At 42.7% G+C, this 25,057-nt stretch overlaps 1 protein-coding gene across 1 annotated transcript in view; it reads right to left on the bottom strand.

The window, feature by feature from the left end:
* LOC149143462 (synaptotagmin-5-like) overlaps positions 1-25,057 on the bottom strand; it is a 276,493-nt gene that overhangs the window by 189,085 nt on the left and 62,351 nt on the right. The window contains exon 3 of the mRNA XM_089448796.1: positions 6,107-6,157. Coding sequence (XP_089304922.1) covers positions 6,107-6,157 — 51 coding nt within the window. The remainder of the gene's footprint in view (positions 1-6,106; positions 6,158-25,057) is intronic.

Raw genomic sequence — 25,057 nt, 5'->3', positions numbered from 1 at the left:
ATAAGTCTTTTTCGTGACAACAAATAGGAGCTTCACAAGACTTCGTATAGGTCCCTCTTAACAGTAGATTAGGGCTGCCAATTAGGTCTCTTCTTGTTGTGGAATAGGGCCTACATTTAGGACATTAGGGCACCTCCAAGTCAATGGTTATGACTCCTGCTTTAGGACTGCATTTAGGGCAGCATTAGCCCTTCCTTGACAGTGGATTAGGGCACAACGGAACAGCAACTTGAACTCCTAGTTTGGGCTGCAGCTAGGGCATCTTATTCCAGCGTATAGAACCCTTCTCGACTGCAGCCAAATTGTCTTATTTCATGACTGCATCTAGATCTCATTAGGGCAGCGATTAAGTCTCCTCCATGGCAACATATAGATATCCTCTTACTTGCATAATGATCTCCTCATAATATTGTGGCTAGGGCATCTTTAGTTCAGCGTCTAGGGCTCTCTAGGAAGACACTTTCTTCACAGCGTCTAGGGCTTCTCCCTCTAGATCTCTCTAGCCACCAAACCCAAACGAGTGGAGAGAGATCATGAGTGAAGTAAGTAACAAATGACTTGAAGTTCTCTTCTATTTATAATAAAACGTTGAGGAAAGGTTGGGGTAATTTGGTTGCTCGCCGACCTTGACGAATTGTCACATAACACAAATAAATTCATACCTCCATGAATACATGTCAGAATCGGATGATCTTTAGATCAATCCTACACCTCTCGATGAGAGGAATCCACGAAAAATATCAGTTGCCGTAAATACGAAGACCCACATGGAGTTTGGCCCTAGTTGCCAATTTTAACAGTAAACCTAGTCCCTAGTATGAGAATGCTCCAGAAATTTATCAAGGAGTGCTTCAATTGATGAAATACTCCTAGGCTTGCAATTATATATCCATGAATCATGACCTTGGAGGGACCTTATGAACAACATTATGAGAACATCTCGATGAACCACATTAGCTTTTGAGGTATATGTATCAAATCTTGCCACATGATGAATTGCGAAAGATGGATCACCATCAAACTTGGGCACCATAAGTATCGTGTTGAAGATCACATGATTCGGGTACCCATGAATGGTAGCGATGTCCAAGGCAAGGATTTCATCAAGGTATGACATTATATTAGGTTACACATATCAATCATGTAGGAGTCTCCTGGGTGAATTCAAAATGCCTCGAGAGATGCTTACTTCACCCTACAAGCATTGACTTTGAGTTCTTCTAATGGAGTTACCAGATAAGAATCTATATGACCATTAAGGAAGAAGGTGAATATTTCATAAAGTAGGCATGCTTCTTCCTCAGCAAGGGTGCCAAAATGTTACCACAAAATTGAACATGCCTTGTAGAAGGAAACCCTACAAGACAAGGAGCTAGACTAAGTGCTAACAATGGGACAATGGCCCACTATCACCAGAGCCAAGGTCCCCCGCCCCTTACGGACCTTCACTGATGGGAGGAATCCAGTATGATTATGATCACCTATAATAAATATTCTAGGGTTTACAGCACGAAGTGATCAAGCTAGAGCTCATTCAAAAGAGAGGCTCGATAAAGGTACAAGGCTTCAAAGAAGCAAATCGCCCTCTAAGAAAATCCTTATAAAAGAAGGCACAAGACATAGGGTTTTGTGGTTTTTTTATGGTGATAGGTACTCAAAAGGTCAAGGCTCGAGAGGAAACGCTTCTTATCATTTACTTCAATGAATACTAAGCTCATACAGCCTTCAAGGAACTCCTCAATTTGAGGGAGAAGAACCTAACGTTTCCCTCTTGGAGAAATACCTAGGGCAAGAGATTTTGTGGATGAAACTTGAGCGGATGCCCACCAAACTTGGAGTATAGGTAGCCTAGACCCTAATCTTGATGTTTAGGCTCTCAAATTCCCAAAAAATATCCTCCCTAAAATTTCGCTGCAAGCCCTAGATTTTCACCCTAGCATTAAAAGGACCGAATTTTAAGAGGAAAAATTATGGAAGAAAAGTAGAGATGACCACCAAGGACTTGGATTAGTGCCTTGTCCTTTGGGCATATGGAGTCTTAGGACGTTTCAGATAAACTAGATCGTCCTTAAGGAGGCTCAAAAATGATGCCATAGGTACCACGTTTAAGCATTTACCCACTTCAAGAGATAATGGAGTTTCATGGATAGTTAAAAGATTTTCTTCCACTAGGAACATTCATTACATGCCATACATTGAATACCATATGCAATACTCTAGCAGAAAGCCTTCCAAAATTAATTTTCAATAATTAGGGCACAATTTTAGCATATTCATAATTCTGGAGCAATAATTCCATACATTAAACAAATTCAAGAGAAAAATTCCATCAACATGAGGCACTTACAAGATGACATGCAATATATCCATCCAAAAATCCAAGAAATGGCTCCAAAGAAGAATTCAAACTAGCTTCCATATATCGAAATGCATCAACATTATCTCCAATACCCAAAGAAACAAGTGCAAAATTATATCAAAAAGACTAATCCAAAGTATGATGATGATCCAATACAAATGAAGTCAAGTTCTATTTATATGAGTCCTACTACGTCAAATTATTAGCCTAAGCCCCTCAACATTATAAAATTGGGCAAGATACATCCCTTGGTCACAAGTTTACCAAGTAGCTTTTACAAAATATGAATTAGCCATCCAAATGCAAGCTGAAATGGTGATTTCATGCCGATGTAGGGTCGTTGGAGAGCCACGCTGAGTCCTCTTTGTGCCAAAATGTGCAAGAGGGCTCCATAAATCTCGAACTAGGGGATGGCCCCTAACTCTCCATGCAAATCATCATGTGGGGCCCCAATTTGTGTTTGGGGCACCAAAATTGATCTCATGGGTCTCTTCATGATAGAATAGCCTATAATGCTCCAGTATTGAGGTCTTTGACGATGTTACTTCCCCTCCCATGTCTCAAAGGGGTGAGACGAACCTCCTCTAGGCCTTGGACCAGTGACCATGCCATATGGTGAATGCTAGGCCAATCGGGGCACACTGGTCCAAGTGCATCATCTTTCGAATAAGGTGGGGCAATGAGCAGACTGCTAAGGTGTTGAAGGTGCCCATGGCGTGAAATGATACTTTGCACATGATGGGAGTCCCACGGCTCTCAACGCTTCACTTGGGGGTGTCAATATCATCCTCTAGTGGACTTGGGCCCTAATTAAGTTGCCCAACCCATGATGAACCCACCTGCCAATTATATATAATGTCCAGTGTTGCGTCCTCACCCTTAGGTACAATAATTCATTAGTGCATCTAAGTGAACCAAACATGTTAATCAAGGGCACATTGAGACTTCATATTGGGCTTCCCTCCCAAATTTGGGACTCTAAACTCATAATAGTGTGTTACCTCCCTAGGTAGGAGTGGCTAATAAACAACCCTATTTGGTGTTCCCAACCCCTAAGGGGAAAGACAGATCCCTAGTATGTCCTTCAATTGATAGGTTTCATGTGAATGATGATGAATGGATGGGGACGGAGGGTCTCAAGGCCAAATGTCATGATAATGATGAGGGATGTCCACATATTGGGTGTATAGATGTAGGAGGAAGAAATCATGGATATATGTGTTACCCCGACCTTCGTTTTTCCACCCTTCTTTATTTTCCTTTTGTCTTTTCTTGATTTTCTTAGTATTACTGCTTGAGGATCCAAGGAATAAGAGCATGTTGTGTCTGATATAAAGTAGTTATAACCACCTTAAGGTGGGGCAGTTCATCGCCAACCAAGTGTTGGGACGTGGATGGATTCCTTAATGATGTGGAGGAACTTATGGGCCCTAGTAACAAGGGTGATGGCCATAATGATAAGGGGTAGAGCTCATGTTTGGCTTTTTCCCACATGCTATATTAAATGTCTCAGCCATCTTTTGCATTTTACAATATTCTTTTCTTTTGTTTCTTGCTTGTGGCCATGATATGCTTTTAACATAAGAAATGACTCCATCAAAGCCTCCCAGTTCATCGGATATTTGCTCCATCGGCATTATATTTCTCTCTATGCATGCTCCTTCAGTCGTTCCTCCAATAATGTTCCTTCAGTTGCATCAACCTCCAGGCCAACATTTCCAAGCCCAACCCAAACATGTGGACAAGGGGAGGGGGTTTGCCAGTGCCTTGTGGACCCGGAGAGAGAATATGTTGAAATAGGACTTGTAATGTGTAGAGGGGAGTGAAAAATGTGGAACGGGGAAATGGGACCACACTACCAAAATTGGGGTTTCCCAAGTAGCGCCCTTCTTGAAACCATAGGTCAATAGGGGATATCCCATGGGACTATGATTGAGGGTTAACCCCTCATTTCAGGTGAGGAAAGAAAACCACAGTTAAAGCCCTTCCTTCTTCCAAGTCACCCAATAATCCATGCTCAAAATGCTTAAGGAAAAACAAGCATAAGCACCTAATTGCACAATGAAAAACATCTCTTTTTGGTTGGATTACCCACCTTCTAACATATGCTCTCGACAGATGGGTGAGGGGACATATGACTAATGCAGTGAGTGGAGATGAAATGGCACAATATATCAGCTATATTGTTGGTTATTAGGGGCTATCGACCACTGGTTGAAGAGATATCACTAGTCAAACCTAGGCAAACACTGTTGTTGGTTAAAACTGGTCAAACTACCAAAAGTCAACTCAGACAATGCTAGTCAAAGTCAATCAATCCTTGCACGTGCAACCAGGTCAAACTCGGTCAAATCCTTCACATGTTCTTCCTCCAAGAGAGAGACGGAATGATGAAGAAAATATAAAAGATGAACAAATTTCTCTTTAGTTGAATTTCTCCTCCACTAGAAAAGATGAATGAGCTTCCTATGTTGATGAGTCTCTCCTCACATGCACGTCTATTTATATAGAGCTCCAATATTGAGTGGAGAACCAATAAGAAGCCCCTCATCACAAGAAACCCCTTCACTTATTGAGCCTACATTTCAACTCAATATTAGACTAGAATTGTTTATTCCACTAGCGGGTGAAAAACACCATTAAGTAAAGAAATCAACCCTACTCTATAAAAACTAGATCACTCCATCCTAGAGTAGGGAATGTGAGTATCATGGGCCAATGTCCCCAAGCCAAACACTAGGGGTAATAGGAGAAAGACTTCCCCGAGCCATTCACCCTAGCCAAATCAAAATGGCCCCGTGGTTGAATATATCATTCGATCCTAGTCAAATCAGTATGACCGGAGCATGTCTTCCCGACGCTACAAACTACAAAAACATCAACAAAGATTTTGGTTTGGGCATCAAATTTTTCTTTGCTAATATTGCTAGCTTAAACTAAATGAGGTATGAGGTGGTTTTGAAGTGATCTATAACCATGTTTGACATTTCAAGCTACAAATATATTATCTAAAGCTAATGAAGCATATATTGGCAATTATCTATGGACAATTTAAATTATAAATGGGTTATAGTCCTCTACATACCATAGAAATAACCTAAAAGAGTGATCAAACACACTATACCATAAGCCTAAATGATGCATGTGTGTGAGAGAAATGTCAATTTTTTGGTGTATTGCAATCATTGAGGAAGAAGATGGGTCTTTTTAATGATCAAACACACTATACTATAAGCCTAAATGATGCATGTGTGTGAGAGAAATGTCAAATTTTCGGTGCATTGCAATCATTGATGAAGAAGTTGGTCTTTTTAATGCTTTATCCCCCTGATATGTTAAGACATTTCCATGAACCTAATGATGCACAAACCATTGCAAGTCTTTGGCACATAAATCATAAAGTTGATTATTGATGTTTTATAACTAATTTTTGCCTGGACAAGTTTAGACATGGTGTTATGGTGTTATTTTAGTTCAACAATATAGAACTCATCAACATTAGTCTTTTTATTTGCATTGTATCATGTATTTAATATCAAACACTTGATACTAAATTACTAATACTAACAATGTTTTAACATTTTAGTCCAACTTGCTACCAAAACAATAGTCCATAGACTCAAGTGGCATTATTTTACTCCAATTTCAAATTACTATGCATATAAAGATATCTCAACATATGATAATGCATCTAATATTAAAAACCACATAAATAGGCATCTATAAAAAATAAATTAATGCTTTTACCTTTCCCAAGAAGGGCCAAACTTCTCCAATCTCCTTATTTAGCCATCCAACCTAAAACAAGTCATAACGCTCTCTTAGAAGAGACAAACTACAATAGCATATGATGTCCAAAGTTATTTAAATAAATAAATAATGCATGCACAAATTGTTCTATTTTTTAGCATAATGAATTTAAATTGAGCCATAAAACTATTGATAAATATTGTGTGCAATAACACAATTTATATAATGCATGTGCAAATTGTTCTGTTTTTTAGCATAATGAGTTTAAATTGAGCCATAAAACTATTGATAAATAAACATTGTGTGCAATAACACCAAATTATTTGTTTAAAATTGTCTCATTGAGAAATAGTACACACTCTAAGTAGCCTACAGTTTTCACCACACTTATACTAGTAAATTAAACATCAATAATAAGATGTACACTATTCAACAATTTGGATTGTAACCTTTCTCAAAAACCCTTTATGATTATTAACGATTCAAACTTTGCTTCTAAAACACGTCATAACCTTTCTCAAAAACCCTTTATGATTACTAAAGATTCAAACTTTGCTTCTAAAACACGTCATAGTATTCAGGAAACCTTCTAATTACATAAAGAACAAATTTATCCTCAAGTGTATATGTATGGAATTTTTCCATCTCATGGACAAATTCACCTCTCTAATGAAAACAAGGCATTCCCTAACAAAGTGATTGGACTCCAAAGCCCTCCAAAGTAATTTAAGCTTTTGACGAAAGAACAAAACATGTTTTTTCATTTTCTATAGCCTCCTAAACCAGTTTCCATAATGAGTTATTTTATTTTTTCTACTGTTCATGCTCTCTTTAGTTCCTCTCACTATTAGCTTTAGCATCAACAACAAAAAATTCCAAAATAATCTAAAACCATTTAAAATAGAAAATCTTCAATTATACATTATGAAAATATAAAGTGTCTTTCCAGAATAAAAATACATTCACTCAACTTTCACTCATGCTGATAAATTTCAATATTCGTCTTGTTGTCGCCCGAATTGTACACCTCAAATGCGACAACGACTCAAGGCGGGGGTTGTCACTTTGATCCCCGCCCTCTCCGTTCTAGCTATCTCCATACAACAAGCTATGGGGGGTAGTCCCTATGAAATGTGAATATGAGAGACTTGTTGGCAACCGACCCACCCTCTCTGTTCTAGCTATCTCCCTACAAGCTATGGGGGTACTCCGTATGAAATGTGAAGATGGTAGACTTGTTGGCAACCAACAAGTCCGGGAGACAGAACTAAATAGCCTAGCCACTTGGTTGAATTAGCAAGTTCTTTAAAGATTAGATTAGATTTAACTTGGAAGACCAGTGCCTTAAATGGAGTCAAATACATTCTTTTACAATTAATTGCCAAGTAACCAGATGAACAGTTGTTGCTTGAGGATGCTCCACTATCCTATATGAAATGCAAATCCTACAAACTAGGTGAAATGCATAATCTTGGTTAATTTTAGGTTATATACCTATTCTAAGTGTGTCCTCTCCCTTAACCGTTTTGAAGCTAGTTTCTAGAGTAGGTTGTGAGAGAGAAACCTGGGGGAAGCAAGCTGAGGCTTGGTTAACGATACCTCCCCTGAGGTTCTAATCACCTTACACCTCTGACATTGCAGAGATTGTGGCTCTGACAACTGCAAGGTCACCGTATTAACCACTAAAGATTTTCTAGACTCCTCAAGCCAGATGAGAGAGGTGGGCCTATATTTCTATCGACCAAGCTTATGCTTGGAAGTAAATTAATTAATGTAAGATACTAATCTTTATTATGCAAGGGCAAGAGATGGATAAGTGCTCTTAAGGTGAGATCACGTAATTACTTAAGTATTCAATTACATTGATCTTTTAATTATGAACGATGAAATACTTAAACAAAAGACAATCTCAACCACAATAGAAAGTGCTTAAGCTTAACGGTGCCAGAAAATGTGACAAGTAATACTAATAGACAATATCAATGCTACTTTGATACAATTAGCAACTTCTTTAAAATCAATGAACAACCAATATGTCAATTTGATACACAATTAGATTCTCTTATCTCTTATGATTAAACTTGATTATGAGATCTACAAGAGATATCCAATTTACCAATGAGCAATGTATCTACGTATCCAATAGTAAGAGATTTAGAACATTAATCCACAATGTCACTTAGAGAAATTTAGCCAATTAAATCAAACACTTATTAACTTGATTAAAGAACTTGTGTGTGAAAAGGGTTAACCTAGATGTCAATGACTAGAATTGAAGCCAAATCACATCAACCATTAATGACTATGAATTATGAGAGCTTATTAGCCAAATTTAGAGACTATAAGTGTTTTATCACTACTGTGACCTTGTATTCAGGCATCTGCAATTTTATATCAGCAGTCAAAAGACAATGTTCAATGCCGAAAATAAGCAAGATAATTTATGCATTCAACTTTCCAATGATTACCAATGATTATGAGACTGCTTAGAAATTATATATCAGACTTATTATGTGCCGAAAATAAGCAAGAAAATTTATGCATTCAACTTTCCAATGATTACCAATGATTATGAGACTGCTTAGAAATTATATATCAGACTTATTATGTTCATATCAGACCTCAAAGTGATGTATCTCAGACTTGAAACAATTCAGAAAATCAACGATATAGTCCTTCAGAAACCTACAAGGTGCCAAATTATTAATGCCACAATAGCTCCAATGATTAGCTAATTAGATTGAGTAATTATTATGAGATTTTTTATTCAATTTTAATAAGTTAATTTGAATTATATGACTGCATTAAATGGTTGTAGCAAAACAAAGAGGAAAAGTAGGAAGGAAAGAGGCAAACCCTTAGGCCTAATGGCCTAGTTTGATGACAAGTTGTCCTTCAAATGACTTAAGACTTGGGCCATGTTACCCACCATTTTGTGAGTGATATCCATAGGAGAAATATTTTTCTCCAAGATGGTCCTCAGCCGGTAGCTAGCAGCCCCTTGCAGCCACCAACTAGCTCATTGTGCCATTTCTCTACCACCTAAGCCAGCCATGTGGTCCCTCACCCATCTACCATGATCGTATGCTTGAAGGTGGGCCTCCCAAACCTAAAGATATGCCTTGTCATTTGGTAATTGAGTATTGTAGTTTTCTTATCATGGACACTCCTGGGGATGGATTAATGGGGGGATTCGGCGGAAAGAATGGGTTAGGTCTGTGCACTTGTCCCCCTAGACCCCTTTGGATGTTAACCTTGGATTCTAGTCCTGTGGGATCTCTTTTATTGACCATTTGGCTTTAGGGATGGTATTTCATGGGAAACCCTGATTTTGGTTGCGAGGTCCCACTCCCTCATCCACATATATTGCCCCCTTGCAACTCATTATAACCCGATTCATCATTTCTCCCATGTGGGTCCACATTCCTCCACTAGGTCAACATACGGCTAGCAGAGCAATTGTCGGGAGAATTTCGATAGTGAGCTTTTGCAGAGAGGGGCAGAGGGAGTTTTAGCTGGAGGATCTTCTCCAGAGCCAAGAATGCTCAGCAGAGAGGCAGAGAGACACACAAAGGAGGCAGCGCAAAGAGCAAAGATGATGACGCAGAGCTAGGAAGGACTCAGGTAGGCCCCACGTAGAGCTCTGAATTAGATGAGGGAGCTGACGTTTCTGAGCCGAGAGGGATGAAAAGGCTTCTGAGGAAAATCAATTCCCAGTTGAGCTAACGCAGGACCCAAACAGGGGCAGCGCAGTAATAGCCAGGGAATGCATAGTTCAACTTCCGGATCAGCTAGGACTTGCAGTGTAGAGTGAGTTAATCTCACCAGTTTCCACTGCTAAGTGATTTTCTCTGTAACTGGATTGCTAGGAGGGCATCCAGTAGTTGCATTCAGAAATACTTCAGCTTAATAATAAAAACCCTTAGATCTGTTGCACCGGTTTTCCCGCATTGGGTTTTTTCGGGGACATTTGTCCAAAAACAACTGTGTCATTTGTGTGTATCTTTCTATTGTTCAGTTTCTTGTTTCGGCATATAATTTATTTAATTGGTGTAGGTTGCAGTGTATGTATTTCAATGTTTGTCGTAGGAAACTGCAAATAACTTGTTCATGTAAATCTAACAAGTAGGAGAAATATCATCAATGTTGTAGTAGGAATTCCCGGGTTTAAGGAATTTTCACATGGTATCAGAGCGAGTGCAGGTGAAGCAAGAAGAACAGTGTCAGAGAACCCAGCGCTGAGCAAAAAAGGAGGTCGAAAAAGCTGTAGGTGGCAGTAGTTCGAATCCCCAGAGAGGTTTGCACAGTCCTAGCCAGAGGGCTGAATTTCAAGGTAGTCTCTCTCTGAGTGAGTCGATAGAGAGAAGGGCTTCCAAATCGAAATCTTGCCGTGGCAGAGGGAGCAACACTGAAGCCTCAGCATGAGGAAGAGCTGGTTGGACGCAGCTTTTCTACAAGTTGTTTTGCTGGGCAGAAAGATGTCAGAAAAGAAGAGAAGCACTGTGAGGGAATTTTTCCTTAGAAGACTTCCTGCCAAGAAGTATGTTTTCTTATTGGCTGAGCAGCAACAGCAAGAAGCAAAGAGGAACAGTTCGACAGGTTTCGTGGCAGAATTGGAAACCAATGGCTTGAGAGATCAGGACAGGTTGGATGGGGCATCCAACTACGTCATCTGGAAGGCAAGAATGCCATTCCTTCTAAATGAACATGCTCTCAAGACATATGTCGACAACATGGTGGTTGTGCCTGCAGATGCAGATCTGCTGAAGAAGTACAAGGCAGAAATGGTGAAGGCAAAGAGAATGATCCTCGATAGAGTAAAGGATCATGTAATCTGTCACATCGCTAGTAGAGGGATTGCTAATGAGATGTGGGATTCATTGTCTACGTTGTATCAGAGATCTTCTAAGCAGCGGAAGATGTACTTAGAGCAGAAACTGAGATCTTCACAAATGTAGAGGGGGAAGCGCGTGGATCCGTTCCTCACGAACCTTCAGGAGACCCAAGATGAGTTGTCAGTTGTGGGGTCTACACCTCAAGATTCTGAGTTGGTTAGATTGGCCCTCAATTTTGTCTCAGATGAATGGCAAGTCTTTGTCCAGAGTATCCTGGGCAGGGCGACTATGTCGAATTAGGATGAGATGTGGGCAACTCTTAAGCAAGAGGAGCTAAGGAGAGATCTAGTCAAGTGTAAGCTTGACAGAAGCAGCAGCAATGGGTCGAAGCCCATGGAGGAGGAGGAGAATGCAACCCTTGCATCGAAGGGGCAGCAAGATCAACAGAGATGTAAGAAGGACGTCTCGAAGATAAAGTGCTTCAGGTGTGGTGAGATGGGTCACTACGCAACACAGTGTCCTCTCAGGAAGAAGGACAAAGATAAGAAGCACGATCCGAAGGCTGCAACCATGAAGATCAAGGAGGAGGAGTTCGCCATGACAGTCGAGATACCTCCAGGAGGGAGGTGGGCTGATTTGGAGTTGTAGCTTGAAATAGCTACAGATGGGTCGGATCCTTGAGGAGCCCCCCTCTTGGATCAATACCTTGCTACGGGAGCCCAGTTTTGTGGTAGGAGGATGGACTGGTGTCAAATGGTGCCTAGGAGTGTCGGAGAAACAGTTGCAGTGGCAAGGAGCGCCAGAGACTGAACAATGAAGAGCAGAGTCGGAAGCAGTGCAGATGGCACAGAGCAGAGGTCAGCAACAACACAGAAGATTCAGAGGGTCAGCGCAAAGACTAGCAGCAGTCAAGCTCCAGCATTCACATGCTATCATAGTGAACACAGTTAGTTCAGTAATTTGGGATGTTTTTTCGTTGCTGATGTAGTAGCAACAGCAGTTTGCAGTGCAGGTGCAGTTGCCAGTGGCAATGCCAGCAACCACACAGATGCAGAAATTCAGAGGGAGTTGCAGTACGAATGCACTGTTCACAGTGGCAGGGTAAGCAGCAATACAGATGCAACAGTTGCACAGTGTTTGGTGGACATCTTGTCAGACATTAGCAGTGCAAAGGGAGATGTTACAGAACAAGGTGATGCTTCAACAGGTTGCATTGCTAAAGCACATTCCTCGCTAAGAGGGAGTGTTGATTTCTGGTAGCATCGGATGTGCTCTAAGTCTCAAATTTTGCAGAGAGGCTTCGGCACATGTATTCAAAAGAACCCAGAAAGCGTTTTGGGAAACTCCACCTTAAGACAGTTTTATTAAAATAATTAAATATTTTTAATGGGATCCTAAGTCTAAACTTAGGAAATTAAAATAATTAATAGGTATTAATCTAACCGTGGGTGTAACTTCTAGAAGAAGATGAGGATCAAGCAGAAATGATCTTAGCCATTCATTAGCTTCTAATATGGGTCGTTGATTATCAACGAGAAGATTATTTAAGGAAGCTTGAGGGTCATTTGGAAGACACACAAAGTGAGTTCAAAAGTTCAATTTTCTAAAGCAGAGAAGCTACCGAGAGAATTTCGATAGTGAGCTTTTGCAGAGAGGGTCAGAGGGAGTTTTGGCTAGAGGATCTTCTCCAGAGCCAATGTAATATTCCTAATTAGCCATGGCTAATTGGAATATTCGAGTTTACTCAATTTTGCCTTCTATAGTTATTTATAAATAAAAAGGTGAGGAAAGGGGGACATAACTCACTTTTTGAATAAAGTCACTCCCTAGTAGCACAACGTTGTAACTTAAAAGGGAAGCCAAGGGGGCCAAAGGACCATGTAGAGAAGGGGGCCCACGTAGACACTTGGAGGGATTGCGCAGATGAAGAAGGAGCACGTGGCAAGAGAGAGGCTACGTTGGAGGAGGTGGGCCTTAGGGTTTTGAGAGAGCCCAACACTATAAAGGAGAGAGGAGCCTCCTCATTTGGCGATTAGGTTGCATTTGAGCTAGTCACTTCGACTTAGAGCACGCTAGCTGTTTAGCCTGTCTGCAGTACTGTTTAGTGCATCGAGTGTCTCCGTTCGGAGATCTCACCCTTAGCCCGGGGGGACTTCGAGTGCCTGCTCGGGCAAGGTAATTTCATCAGTATTTTGCAGGAGGAACGATTTCTGGAGTTGAGGAGGAACTGAGCATTTTGATGACTGTGCAGTCTTGAGAGGGGATGACGCAGTCTCTTTTGGTAGGAACTCCGGATTGGGTTTATGTGGAGGATTTGAGCTTAGAGATTGAGCAAGAGATCAACCCTTGCATATTGGAGGATTTCGGCAGAGTCTCGAGTAGAGTTTTGGAGGATTCTCTTCAAGGGCAGCGCAGAGCCTTGAGGGATAGCGTAGATCCTCAAGGGGGTGATTTTCGGGGCTCAGCTATTTTAGAAAATCTTTCTGGGCTTTTCTGGGTTTATTGAGTAGAGATTGATTCCAGAGTTTCAGCATTTTCTGAGGGGGGAATAGCCCCAAATCCTCACTTGATTCCAACAGTAGCAATAGCACAGTAGTTCTCCAGCAGCTTGGACGCAGTTCAGAGAGAGGCCATTTCCTTACCATTTTGAGTGTATTTCTTCACTTGCCATGTGCAAGTCGAGGTACTATCTTTCTGATCACCTCTTGTACTCTTTCCATTACTCAGCATAATAAAATGGCTTAGCATTTCTCTCTGCATTTCTCGAGTATCTGCTTATATTCCATGTATACATTATTGTATGTTGCACTACTATTATTTTTTTTTATCTCTTTGAGCTCCCCGGCTACTATACCACTTGTGTGTTTTTCTCCCATACTCTTAGATAGAGTCTAGAAAGGGCCAGGTAGCCTCCAGATCTCGTCCTCTTTTCAGAGGCGACATATCTGGTAAACGCCCTCCCAGTCCATCTCTGGTTGGAGTTTTCTTGTGTTTGAGGGATACCCCTGATAAGGGATATTACAGTGGTATCAGAGCATAGATCTGGCTCAGCCTGTGGAGCTAGCAGTCTATGACACCGAGGGAGAAGCCCTACATCTGTTACAGAGGTAGGAAATACAGAGATATTGAGCGTAGGTTGGAGAACACCTACAGAGAGGGAGACTGTGTTTGGGTGGTGGACACAGAACAGGAGGAGCCTGTGGTGAACACAAAACAGGAGGAGCCTGTGGTGGACGCAGAGCAGGAGGATCCGATGGCAAATGAGGATGGGAAGAGATTTGCAGACATGCTCCTCAAATCAGTGCAGGATCTGTCGAGGCAGATTGAGGTGATGGGGCAGAGATTCACGGCGGTGGAGGCTAGACAGCGTGAGAACCCACGGGTTTTCCAGGTTGGTGAGGGATCGGGTACATCCCACCATTTTCCAGAGCAGGGTGCCACTCAGCGTGATACTACTCAGCAGATGGCCTCACATGCCCTACATGCTCTACCATGCCCACTTTCCTAGGAGCAGACACGGGGGTCGAAGCCCAGCAGGAGGCAGAGCCCGGTCATATGGGCGATTATTTTGCAAAGTACCAGGCCTATGGGCAGGAGTTCAGGGATGCTCTCTCATTCAGAGACTTTGTTCAGCTCCAGCGGGATAGTAGACCCCACGACCATCACAGAGGATACCGACATTATCAAGGTGGCGACATTACATTTGGATGGTGAGGTCTAGGACTGGTGGTTCCATGGGATGGTTAGACTCGGACACCACAGTGACGACATATGCCGAGTTCACCAGGAGATTGATAGAGAGGTTTGACCAGAGGGATCCTGAACAACACTTTGTTGAGCTGACGAGGCTTAAACAGATCGGGAACCCAGAGACCTACATTGTAGACTTCTTAAGGGTTTCAGTGATGGTGCCAGATCTATCCACGGCACGGAGGATCTACATGTTTGTTGAGGGGTTAGCAAAGCCACTTCGGGGTCTAGTCAGATCCACTAAACCAGCCACAGTCCAGGATGCTATTAGCAGGACCCGGGACTTACAGGATGCCTTACCTAGGACCCGAACATCTCACCCCCAGAGACAGGCTTTCTAGCCTAAGGGGAAGGATGTGAGGATTCCACCTCCAAAGGGGAATCCAGGACGAGCACAGATTGATGATGATGCCAGGAGGGAGCTGAAGAAGAAGCGGTTGTGCTTTACTTGTCAGGAGTCGTGGGCACCGGGACATAGATGTGCTACTGGCAAAGCACATTTTATTGAGGTCTTCTCCGAGAGCAGCGGGGAAGAGGATGAGGAGGATGATGTGGAGGCAGGAGATAGTCATGCCGCGCAGGATCCTTTGCCACCTCCACCACCAGCAGCAGGTGGTGCAGCTTTTGCACCTACCGGAGGGGCCCTTGCAGCATTGCGAGGAGTTCCCAAGTATTTGACGTTGCGCGTACGGGGGACAGTACGTGGCCAGCGAGTATCAGTTTTGGTTGACAGTGGGGCAACCCACAACTTCATCGATGCACAGATGGTTGAGCGGAGAGGTATACAGACAGAGAGCTTCGATGGCTTTTCAGTTTTGGTCCCAGGAGATCAGACCATGGTGTGTGCTCGTTATGTCCCAGAGTTATCAGTGACGATGGGCACCTACACACTAACTGACCACTTTTTCGTGGTCAATATTCCAGACACCAACATGATACTGGGTGTTCAATGGCTTATTACTCTAGGGAAGGTCACGACAGATTGGAAGGCGCTAGCGATGGAAAGGATGATGAGAAGATAGGGAGGCGTGAGAAGATACGGGGACAGCACACATATCCGCCTCAGACTGTTTCAGCTCATCGGATGGAGGCAGTCTTCCAGAAGGGAGACGTAGAGTGGGCAGTGGAGCTGCGTGCATCAGAGGCAGGGACTACAGGGCAGACGGTGCACCCAAAGATACAGTCCATCCTTGACCAGTATGCCACAGTGTTTGGGGAGATTCCGCCGGGACAGCCACCGGATCGGGGGTTTGAGCACACCATTGAGCTTGAGCAGGGCATACAAGCAGTGATTACTACCCCCTATAGGCATCCCAAGGCCTATCAGGATGAGATTGAGCGGGCCATTCAGGAGTTGCTGGCTCTTGGGCACATTCGGCCGAGCACGAGTCCTTTTGCTTCTTCCGTGGTGTTGGTGAAGAAGAAGGACAGCACATTGAGGATGTGCATTGACTACAGGGCCCTGAACAAGAAGACCCTGAAGAACAGGTACCCCATACCCAGGATCGATGAGTTGATGGATGAGTTGAGAGGAGCACAGTTCTTCTCAAAGATTGATTTGAGATCTGGGTACCATCAGATTCGCGTGAGGGAGCAGGACATTCCCAAGACCGCCTTCAGGTGTCATTATGGGCACTTTGAGTTTTTGGTGATGCCCTTCAGGCTAACCAACGCCCGAGCTACATTCCAGTCCTGCATGAATCACATCTTCCGCAGTCACTTGAGGAAGTTTGTGTTGGTGTTCTTTGATGATATTCTCATTTACAGCAGGACTTGGGAGGAGCATCTCCAGCACATTGAGACAGTGTTGCCCATCTTGAAGGAGCAGTAGTTCTATGCCAAGCTCTCCAAGTGTGAGTTTGGGTTGACGAAGATGTTGTACTTGGGACACATCATAGGGGTGGATGGAGTGAGATTCAACGAGGAGAAGATCAGAGCCATCAGAGATTGGCCAGAGCCGAGGAACGTGACAGAACTTTGGGGATTCATTGGCAGTTGTACTTACTACCGGAAGTTCGCCAAGAGTTTCTCACAGCTTGTTGCACCCTTGACAAATCTGACGAGGAAGGGGGCATTCAGTTGGTCGGATACAGCGCAGCGATCCTTTGACAAGCTAAAGGAGGTTATGAGCAGCTGCCCAGTGCTTGCATTGCCGGATTTTTCACAGCCATTTGTTTTGGATTGTGATGCGTCGGGAGAGGGGATCGGCGCAGTGTTGATGCAGGGAGGTCACCCTATAGCCTTTGAGAGCCGGAAGCTCCTTCCGCATGAGAGGTTGTATTCTATATACGACAAGGAGATGTTGGCCATTATGCAAGCATTGGCCAAATTCCGGTAGTATTTAGTGGGTAACAGGTTCAGGGTGAAGACTGATCACAACAGCCTCAGGTTCTTTTTGGAGCAGAAACAGCTGCAGGAGAGGCAGCAGAAGTGGATCAGTAAGATCCAAGCGTATGACTTTGACATTGAGTATGTCAAGGGTAAGAACAATGTGGTAGCAGATGCCCTTTTACGTAGACTAGCCATGTTGTCTCTTATGAGCTTGGACACAGACTGGAGGGCTCGAATCTTAGTAGAGTACTCCAAGGACAGATTTGCATGTGAGGTTCTGGATGGGCAGGTGGCAGATGACAAGTACAGGGTAGTCGATGAGAACATCTACTATAGGGACCGGATCTTCTTGACTAAGGGATCTCAGCTCAAGAAGAAGATACTTCAAGCATCACATGACTCACCATTGGCTGGCCATCAGGGGTTTACCAAAACCTACAGGGCCATTAGAGAGAGGTTCTCATGGAAGGGCCTCAAGGAGGACATACTCCAACATATCCGAGAGTGTGATATTTGCCAGAGGAACAAGAGGGAGATGAGCCATCCCACAGGATTATTGCAGCCTCTTCCCATTCTGGAGGGGAAATGGGAGTGTATTTCAATGGACTTCATCACAGGGTTGCCCATGGTGCAGAGCAAGGATTGTATCTTTGTCGTCGTTGATCGACTGACAAAGTACGCACACTTTTTCGCCATATCCGCACACTACACAGCAGTGCAGGTGGCCGAGCTGTTCCTCAAAGAGGTCTTCAGGCTACATGGTCTTCCTAAGACCATCATCAGTGACAAGGATAGCCGTTTCAAGGGCGGGTTTTGGCAGGAGCTTTTCCGGTTGGTGGGAACAGAATTGACACTGAGTACCAGTTATCACCCACAGACAGACGGGCAGACAAAGATAGTTAACAAGTGGCTAGAGGGCTACTTGTGTAACTATGTCAGTGGGTAGCAGTGAGCATGGCTGAAGTGGCTGCATCTAGGGGAGTACTGCTACAACACCACACATCACATGTCCATTGGTATGTGACCATTCTATGCTTTGTATGGATATATCCTTTATCTTTTGCTGACGTGATGTTTGGTGCTAGCAAGGCTCCGAGAGCCAAAATTTGGATCCAAGACAGTCAAGATATTCTTTGAACTCTCAAGGATAATATGGATACAACGCAGAACCAGCAGAAGCTGTATGCTGATAGGGGTAGGGTGGAGAGACAGTTTGAGGTAGGGGAGTTGGTCTACCTACGATTAGAGCCATACCAACAGTCATCACTAAAGCAGAAGGGAGCTGAGAAGCTCAAGCCCCACTTTTATGGGCCATACAAGGTGATACGTGGGATTGGACAAGTTGCATATGAATTGGAGCTGCCCCAAGGCAACAAGATTCATAATGTTTTTCATGTATCATACCTGAAGAAGGCATTGGGGCAGCAGGTGACAGTGACAGATGAGCTACCACCCACAGATGATGAGGGGCATTTGGTGTTGCAGCCAGAGGCTATTATTGATACCAGGGAGAGGCAGCTGCAGAGCAGGACGGTCCGGGAATTCTTGGTGAGGTGGAAGAATTTACCAAATGAGGATGCCACTTGGGAGAGTGAGAAAATTTTGCAGCATCCATCACTTCAGTTTCTTGAGGACAAGCAACATTTTGCCAGGGGAGACTGTAATAATTCTAATTAGCCATGGCTAATTGGAATATTCGATTTTGCTCAATTTTGCCTTCTATAGTTATTTATAAATAAAAAGGTGAAGAAAGGGGGACATAACTCACTTTTTGAATAAAGTCACTCCCTAGTAGCACAACGTTGTAACTTAAAAGGGGAGCCAAGGGGGCCAAAGGACCACGTAGAGAAGTGGGCCCATGTAGACACTTGGAGGGACTGCGCAGATGGAGAAGGAGCATGTGGCAAGAGAGAGGCTACGTTGGAGGAGGTGGGCCTTAGGGTTTTGAGAGAGCCCAACAATATAAAGGAGAGAGGAGCCTCCTCATTTGGGGATTAGGTTGCATTTGAACTAGTCACTTCGACTTAGAGCACGCTAGCTGTTTAGCCTATCTGCAGCACTGTTTAGTGCATCGAGTGTCTCCGTTCAGAGATCTCACCCTTAGCCCCGGGGGACTTCAAGTGCCTGCTCGGGCAAGGTAGTTTCATCAGTTCTTTGCAGGAGGAGCGATTTCTGGAGTTGAGGAGGAACTGAGCATTTTGATGACTGCGCAGTCTTGAGAGGGGAGGACGCAATCTCTTTTGGTAGGAGCTCTGGATTGGGTTTATGTGGAGGATTTGAGCTTGGAGATTGAGCAAGGGATCAGCCCTTGCATATTGGAGGATTTTGGCAGAGTCTCGGGTAGAGTTTTGGAGGATTCTCTTCAGGGGCAGTGCAAAGCCTTGAGGGATAGCTTAGATCCTCAAGGGGGTGATTTTCGGGGGTCAACTATTTTAGAAAAACTTTCTGGGCTTTTCTGGGTTTATTGAGCAGAGGTTGATTCCAGAGTTTCAGCATTTTCAGAGGGGGGGAGAACAGCCCCAAATCCTCACTTGATTCCAACAGTAGCAGCAGCATAGCAGTTCTCCAGCAACTTGGACGCAGTTCAGAGAGAGGCCATTTCCTTACCATTCTGAGTGTATTTCTTTACTTGCCTTGTGCAAGTCGAGGTGCTATCTTTCTGATCACCTCTTGTACTCTTTCCATTACTCAACATAATAAAATGGCTTAGCATTTCTCTCTGCATTTCTCGAGTATCTGCTTATATTCCATGTATACATTATTGTATGTTGCACTACTGTTTTTTTTTTATCTCTTTGAGCTCCCCGGCTACTATACCACTTGTGTGTTTTTCTCCCATACTCTTAGACAAAGTTTGGAAAGGGCCAGGTAGCCTCTAGATCTCGTCCTCTTTTCAGAAGCGACATATCTGGTAAACGCCCTCCCAGTCCATCTCTGGTTGGAGTTTGCTTATGTTTGAGAGATACCCCTGATAAGGGATATTACAGCCAAGAATACTCAGCAGAGAGGCAAAGAGACATAGAGAGGAGGCAGCACAGAGGGCACAGAGGGTGATGCAGAGCCAGGAAGGGCTCACGCAGGCCCCAATAGAGCAGCGCAGCAGCTTCCAGCGCAGAGATCTGAATTAGATGACGGAGCTGACGTTTCTGAGCCAAGAGGGCTGGAAACGGCTTCTGATGGCAAATTGATTCCCAATTGAGCTGACACAAGGCCTTAGAGGTTGACGCAAGGGCAGCATAGAAGTAGTCGGGGTCCGAGGAACTCGCAGTTCAACTGCCGGACTAGCAGGGACTTGCAGTGTAGAGTGAGGTAATCTCACCAGTTTCTTCTACTAAGTGATTTTCCCTGTAACTCCATTGCCAGGAGGGCATCTAGTAGTTGTATTCATAAATACTTCGGCTTAATAATAAAAACCCTCAAATTTGCTGCATCGGTTTTCCCGCATTGGGTTTTTCCGGGGACATTTGCCCAAAAACAACTGTCATTTGTGTGTATATTTCTCTTTGTTCAATTTCTTGTTTCCGCATATAATTTAATTGGTGTATGCTGCAGTGTATGTATTTCGATGTTTGTCGTAGGAAACTACAAATAACTTGTTCATGTAAAACTAACAAGCAAGAGAAATATCATCAATGTTGCAGTAGGAATTCTCGGGTTAGGAATTTTTAAACAATGAACCGCCCTACCTTAAAGTGGGTATCCACTGCCATATCTAACACATCATTCTCTTGCCCCTTTGAGCCCCGAGTAGTTAATTAAAGAAAAAATCATAAGAAGGCAAAAGACATATAAAGAAGAGTGAAAAAATAAAGGTTGAAGCACCTCATGTACCATGATTGCTCCCTCCTATACATTATATACCCAAGTGTGGGCTTCCCTTTTACTAGCTACCCTTGTACCCCAGCATGTGGCCCAAGGCTGCCCTTTTGCATTCCCTACTCCATTCATCTTTTTATCACATTCCACCACCTTTTAAAGGGTGTACCTTGGACATATTATCCTCTGTAGAAGTGGAAACCACCTAATGGGATACTTGGTTAACTCCATTTGGAGCTTGGAGACATTAGCACATACCAAAGCCCATTATAGAAGGGCATGCCATTATGAAGTCCCCACCTATTGTCCATGGTTTGTAAGCTATTTTTCTCAATTACCTTGATGACTTGTTGTACTAGATGGCTAAGGGACGCATTGGATCTGATGTCGGATTGCAGGTGGTCTCCATGCCGCGTTTGGTCTCCCTATACGGGGTACTAACCCTCCAAAGGGCTACATTGGAACATGTAGGGTGTGTTGAGAGCCATGGGCCTCCGCAGCAGTAGACGGCACTCCATGGATCACTAGAGATGTTCAACGATTGCTTGAGATTCACCTATTGGACAAGGAAGATGCACCTGGTTCACCTTTGTCACTGTTGCCCTACCAATGTACCATGCACTTGGCAGATGACCTAGGACTTGTACCATCATCTGAGCCCTTATAGATGGTCTATAGGCATCTTCGACTTACTTGGAGACCCATGAGGTCACTTGTGTGCCCTCATAGCCATTGGGAGCACCACAAGTCTATTATGTGGAGAACAAGGGGCCAACCCCTTGTCCATTACTTTTGGAAGTCCAATTCATCATTTTTGCACTTATGGACTTCATTAGGCCTCTTAGAGAGCCCAACGACATGCATTATTGATTATTCGACCTCGTGGGAGGCTTGTTATTTTGTTTATGAGCTAGTTTGGTGGGCCTGCCAATTCATCATTTTGGCACTTATGGACTTCATTAGGCCTCTTAGAGAGCCCAACGACATGCATTATTGATTATTCGACCTCGTGGGAGGCTTGTTATTTTGTTTATGAGCTAGTTTGGTGGGCCTGTCATCAATAGATAGTTATTTGCACATTATTTTTAGCTGATGGGCTAATGTGGGTTCAAATTACGTAATTCGAACTCATAATGAGTGTATAAATAAGAGAGACGTGAATTCATTTTGTATCATCACTTTGGATTGGATCATTCTCTCTCTTGAGAATTTCGCATTTCTTTCTTGGAGGATGAATTGGACGATGGATGAATTTTGATTTTTGGATAGGAATTTCTTATCTTGGAGCTTCTTTATTGGCAAATATGTTGATGGTTGGATATGTTCTCTTACATGTAAGTACACACATTTAATGATATTCTTGTTTTACTTTGTCATATGCATTGGAATGGGATTTTCACTATATTAGGGCTAATTGCTACATTGCATAATTGTGAAATTGTGGAATTATTGTTTCTATATAGCATCTCTCAATGTATGGGCCATGTATGTTGAATGAAATCTCTAGGGATAATTCTACCATTGAATTTATCTTGATAAGCCATCTCTTTTTTCAAAGCAATGTATAAAGCTTTAAGGTCACTTCTTATTGACCTAAAGGCCAAGTGAAGTAGTCCATAAGGCCTCCTTGACCGAGAAACGAAGTTCTTTCTCATTATTCTCCTAGACTCCATTCTTCCCAAGGGATTAGGCGCTGGTCTACCAATAGATGGTTACTCAAAGAACCATTTTTATTCACCCTTCCCCTTCTCTTCTAGGTCTAGCCAAGTTGGGTCACCTAGCATTGTCACATAGCAAAGCCTTGACTAACAACTCTATCTCTCCACAAGATCAAAACATAATGCTGGCGATACCAATGGTGTATAGACACCATCATCATTGTCTCCCAAGGTACATACTCCACTCGAGTGTTCACAGAGTATGACCTCCCATTGGAATATTCTTATCTTGAGTAGCTAATCCTCAAAGAATATCTGTCCACGACTACTCTTGTCTTGAATGCCCTACCACATTCTCAAAGAGTATTGAATGACAAATGGTTACCCAATCCTCCATTCTTTATTCCCAAGTGAAGAAAAGAATCTAGTGTCTATCTCTACCTCTCAATTAGGGAGGACAAATCCACCAAACCAAGCTTGTCCATTAAGTATACAAGCTTCTTGTTCGGAATTGATTTTGTTAATATGTTAGCTACATTTTCATCAGTGGAGATATACCGTAGCTGCAAGCCTGCAACACACCATTTTGTACTAGCTCTTGAATATAGTGATACTTGTTGTTTATATGCTTTGTCTTCCTATGAAACATTGGGTTCTCAGACAAACGAATGGAACTCGTGTTATCACAAAGTATCATTGTAGGGTTCATCGGTCCTTCAAATAGGTCGAATAACAGTTTTCTTAACCAAACTGCTTCTCTGCTTACTTCACACGCTGCAACATATTTAGCCTCAACACTACTCAAAGCAACAATGTCTTTCTTTCTGCTTATCCATGAGACCATGGAGGATCCTAAACTAAAACATCCTCTCGTAGTGCTTCTATTATCTTGTTCGCTGCCTCCCCAATCAGAATTTGTATATCCAATCAATTGGAAATCATTCCTTCTATCATATTTCAGACAATAGTTGATGGTTCCTTGCAGATATCTTAGAATATGCTTTGCTGCAATCCAATGATCATGCTTCAGCTCCACTTGGAATTGATTGAGTACATTTACTGCAAAACATATGTCTGGTCGAGTATTCACCAAGTACATCAATTAGCCAATGAGTTGTCTGTGTCTGGAAGGATCCATAGGGCTAGATTCAGAACTCCTTAGTCTCTTCAAGTTTGTGATCATCGGAGTGGTCATAGGTTTACAATCCATCATGTCGAACTTCTTCAGTATCTCGATCACATACTTTCCTTGACCCAAATAGACTTCATTTGGTCCTTGCCAGACTTCTAGTCCCAAATAGTAATGCATCAGCCCAAGATCCTTCATGTCAAATTTTGTTGCTAGTTGCTTCTTACATTCTTCAATTCGACCGTCTATACCTGTTAAGAAAAGATCATCTACATACAGAAGAATAATTACAGTTTCATTGTTTACAACCTTAATATAAAGGTTTGAGTCAGTAGAACTTTTTGTGAAGCCTATTCTTGTAGGTATGCATCCATTCTAGCATACCATGCCCTTGGTGCTTGCTTGAGGCCATATAATGCTTTCTTTAATCTGCAAACATATGCCTTCCTATCTTTGACTTCAAATCCCAAGGGTTGTTCTATATAGACTTCTTCATCTATAGTGCCATTCAGAAATGCAGTCTTGACATGCATTTGGTGGATATTCCATCCCATCGATGCTGCCAGAGAGACCAACGATCGAATCGTTGTATATCTTGTTGTTGGAGCAAATGTCTCTTCATATTCAATGCCTTCGAGTTGAGAGAACCCTCTAGCCACAAATATTTCTTTATACTTATCACTTCCATCAACTTCATGCTTGATCTTATAGATCCATTTGGAATTAACCACGGATTTGTCTTCGGGTCTAGGTACGATTTCCAAGATTCCATTCTTTATTATAGATTGATATTCTTCATTCATGGCATCCTTCCATTCTCGATGTTCTACAGCTTCTTCAAAGGTGGATGGTTCTGCTTTTATTAATTGCAACATACCTAGAATATTTCTTGGGTCTCTTACTTTCTCTAAATGATCCTTGTGCTACCCCATGACCTTCTACATCAAGTAGTGTGGACTTCAACCAATTAGATCGTTTCCTTGTTTTTGGAATGACCATAGGTTGAACAAGTTCACTAGGTCCTTCTTCTTCATGGTGTGATCCTTCTCCTTCCCTGTCAACTTCCTCCTCAAAAATTAGAAGTTCTTCATCATCAAAATCTATAGAAAGTTATTTTGACTTCTTCACTGCTATACTCTCATCAAATATGACATCACAACTAACTTCAATGTGATGTCCATCTTTCATATAGATTCTATAGGCTTTCGATGAGTTACTATACCCAACAAATATATGCTTCATACCGGAGGGATCCAGCTTCTTTCTTTTGTCCTTTGGTATATGAATATACACAGGACACCCAAAGAGTCAAAGACGATCTATAGATGGCCTTTTCCCAGTGAACACTTCCTCTGGAGTCTTGTCATCTAGAGATTTGTGAGGACATCGATTTTGAATGTAGATTATTGTCTTTGTTGCCTCACCCCAC

The sequence above is a fragment of the Pinus tabuliformis genome, chromosome X (genome assembly GCF_031772625.1).
Source record: "Pinus tabuliformis cultivar Carrire ecotype Pingquan chromosome X, CPIR1, whole genome shotgun sequence".
Lineage (NCBI taxonomy): Eukaryota > Viridiplantae > Streptophyta > Pinopsida > Pinales > Pinaceae > Pinus > Pinus tabuliformis.
Note: the sequence above shows the minus strand (reverse complement) of the source record. Positions and strands in the feature narration are given on the sequence as shown.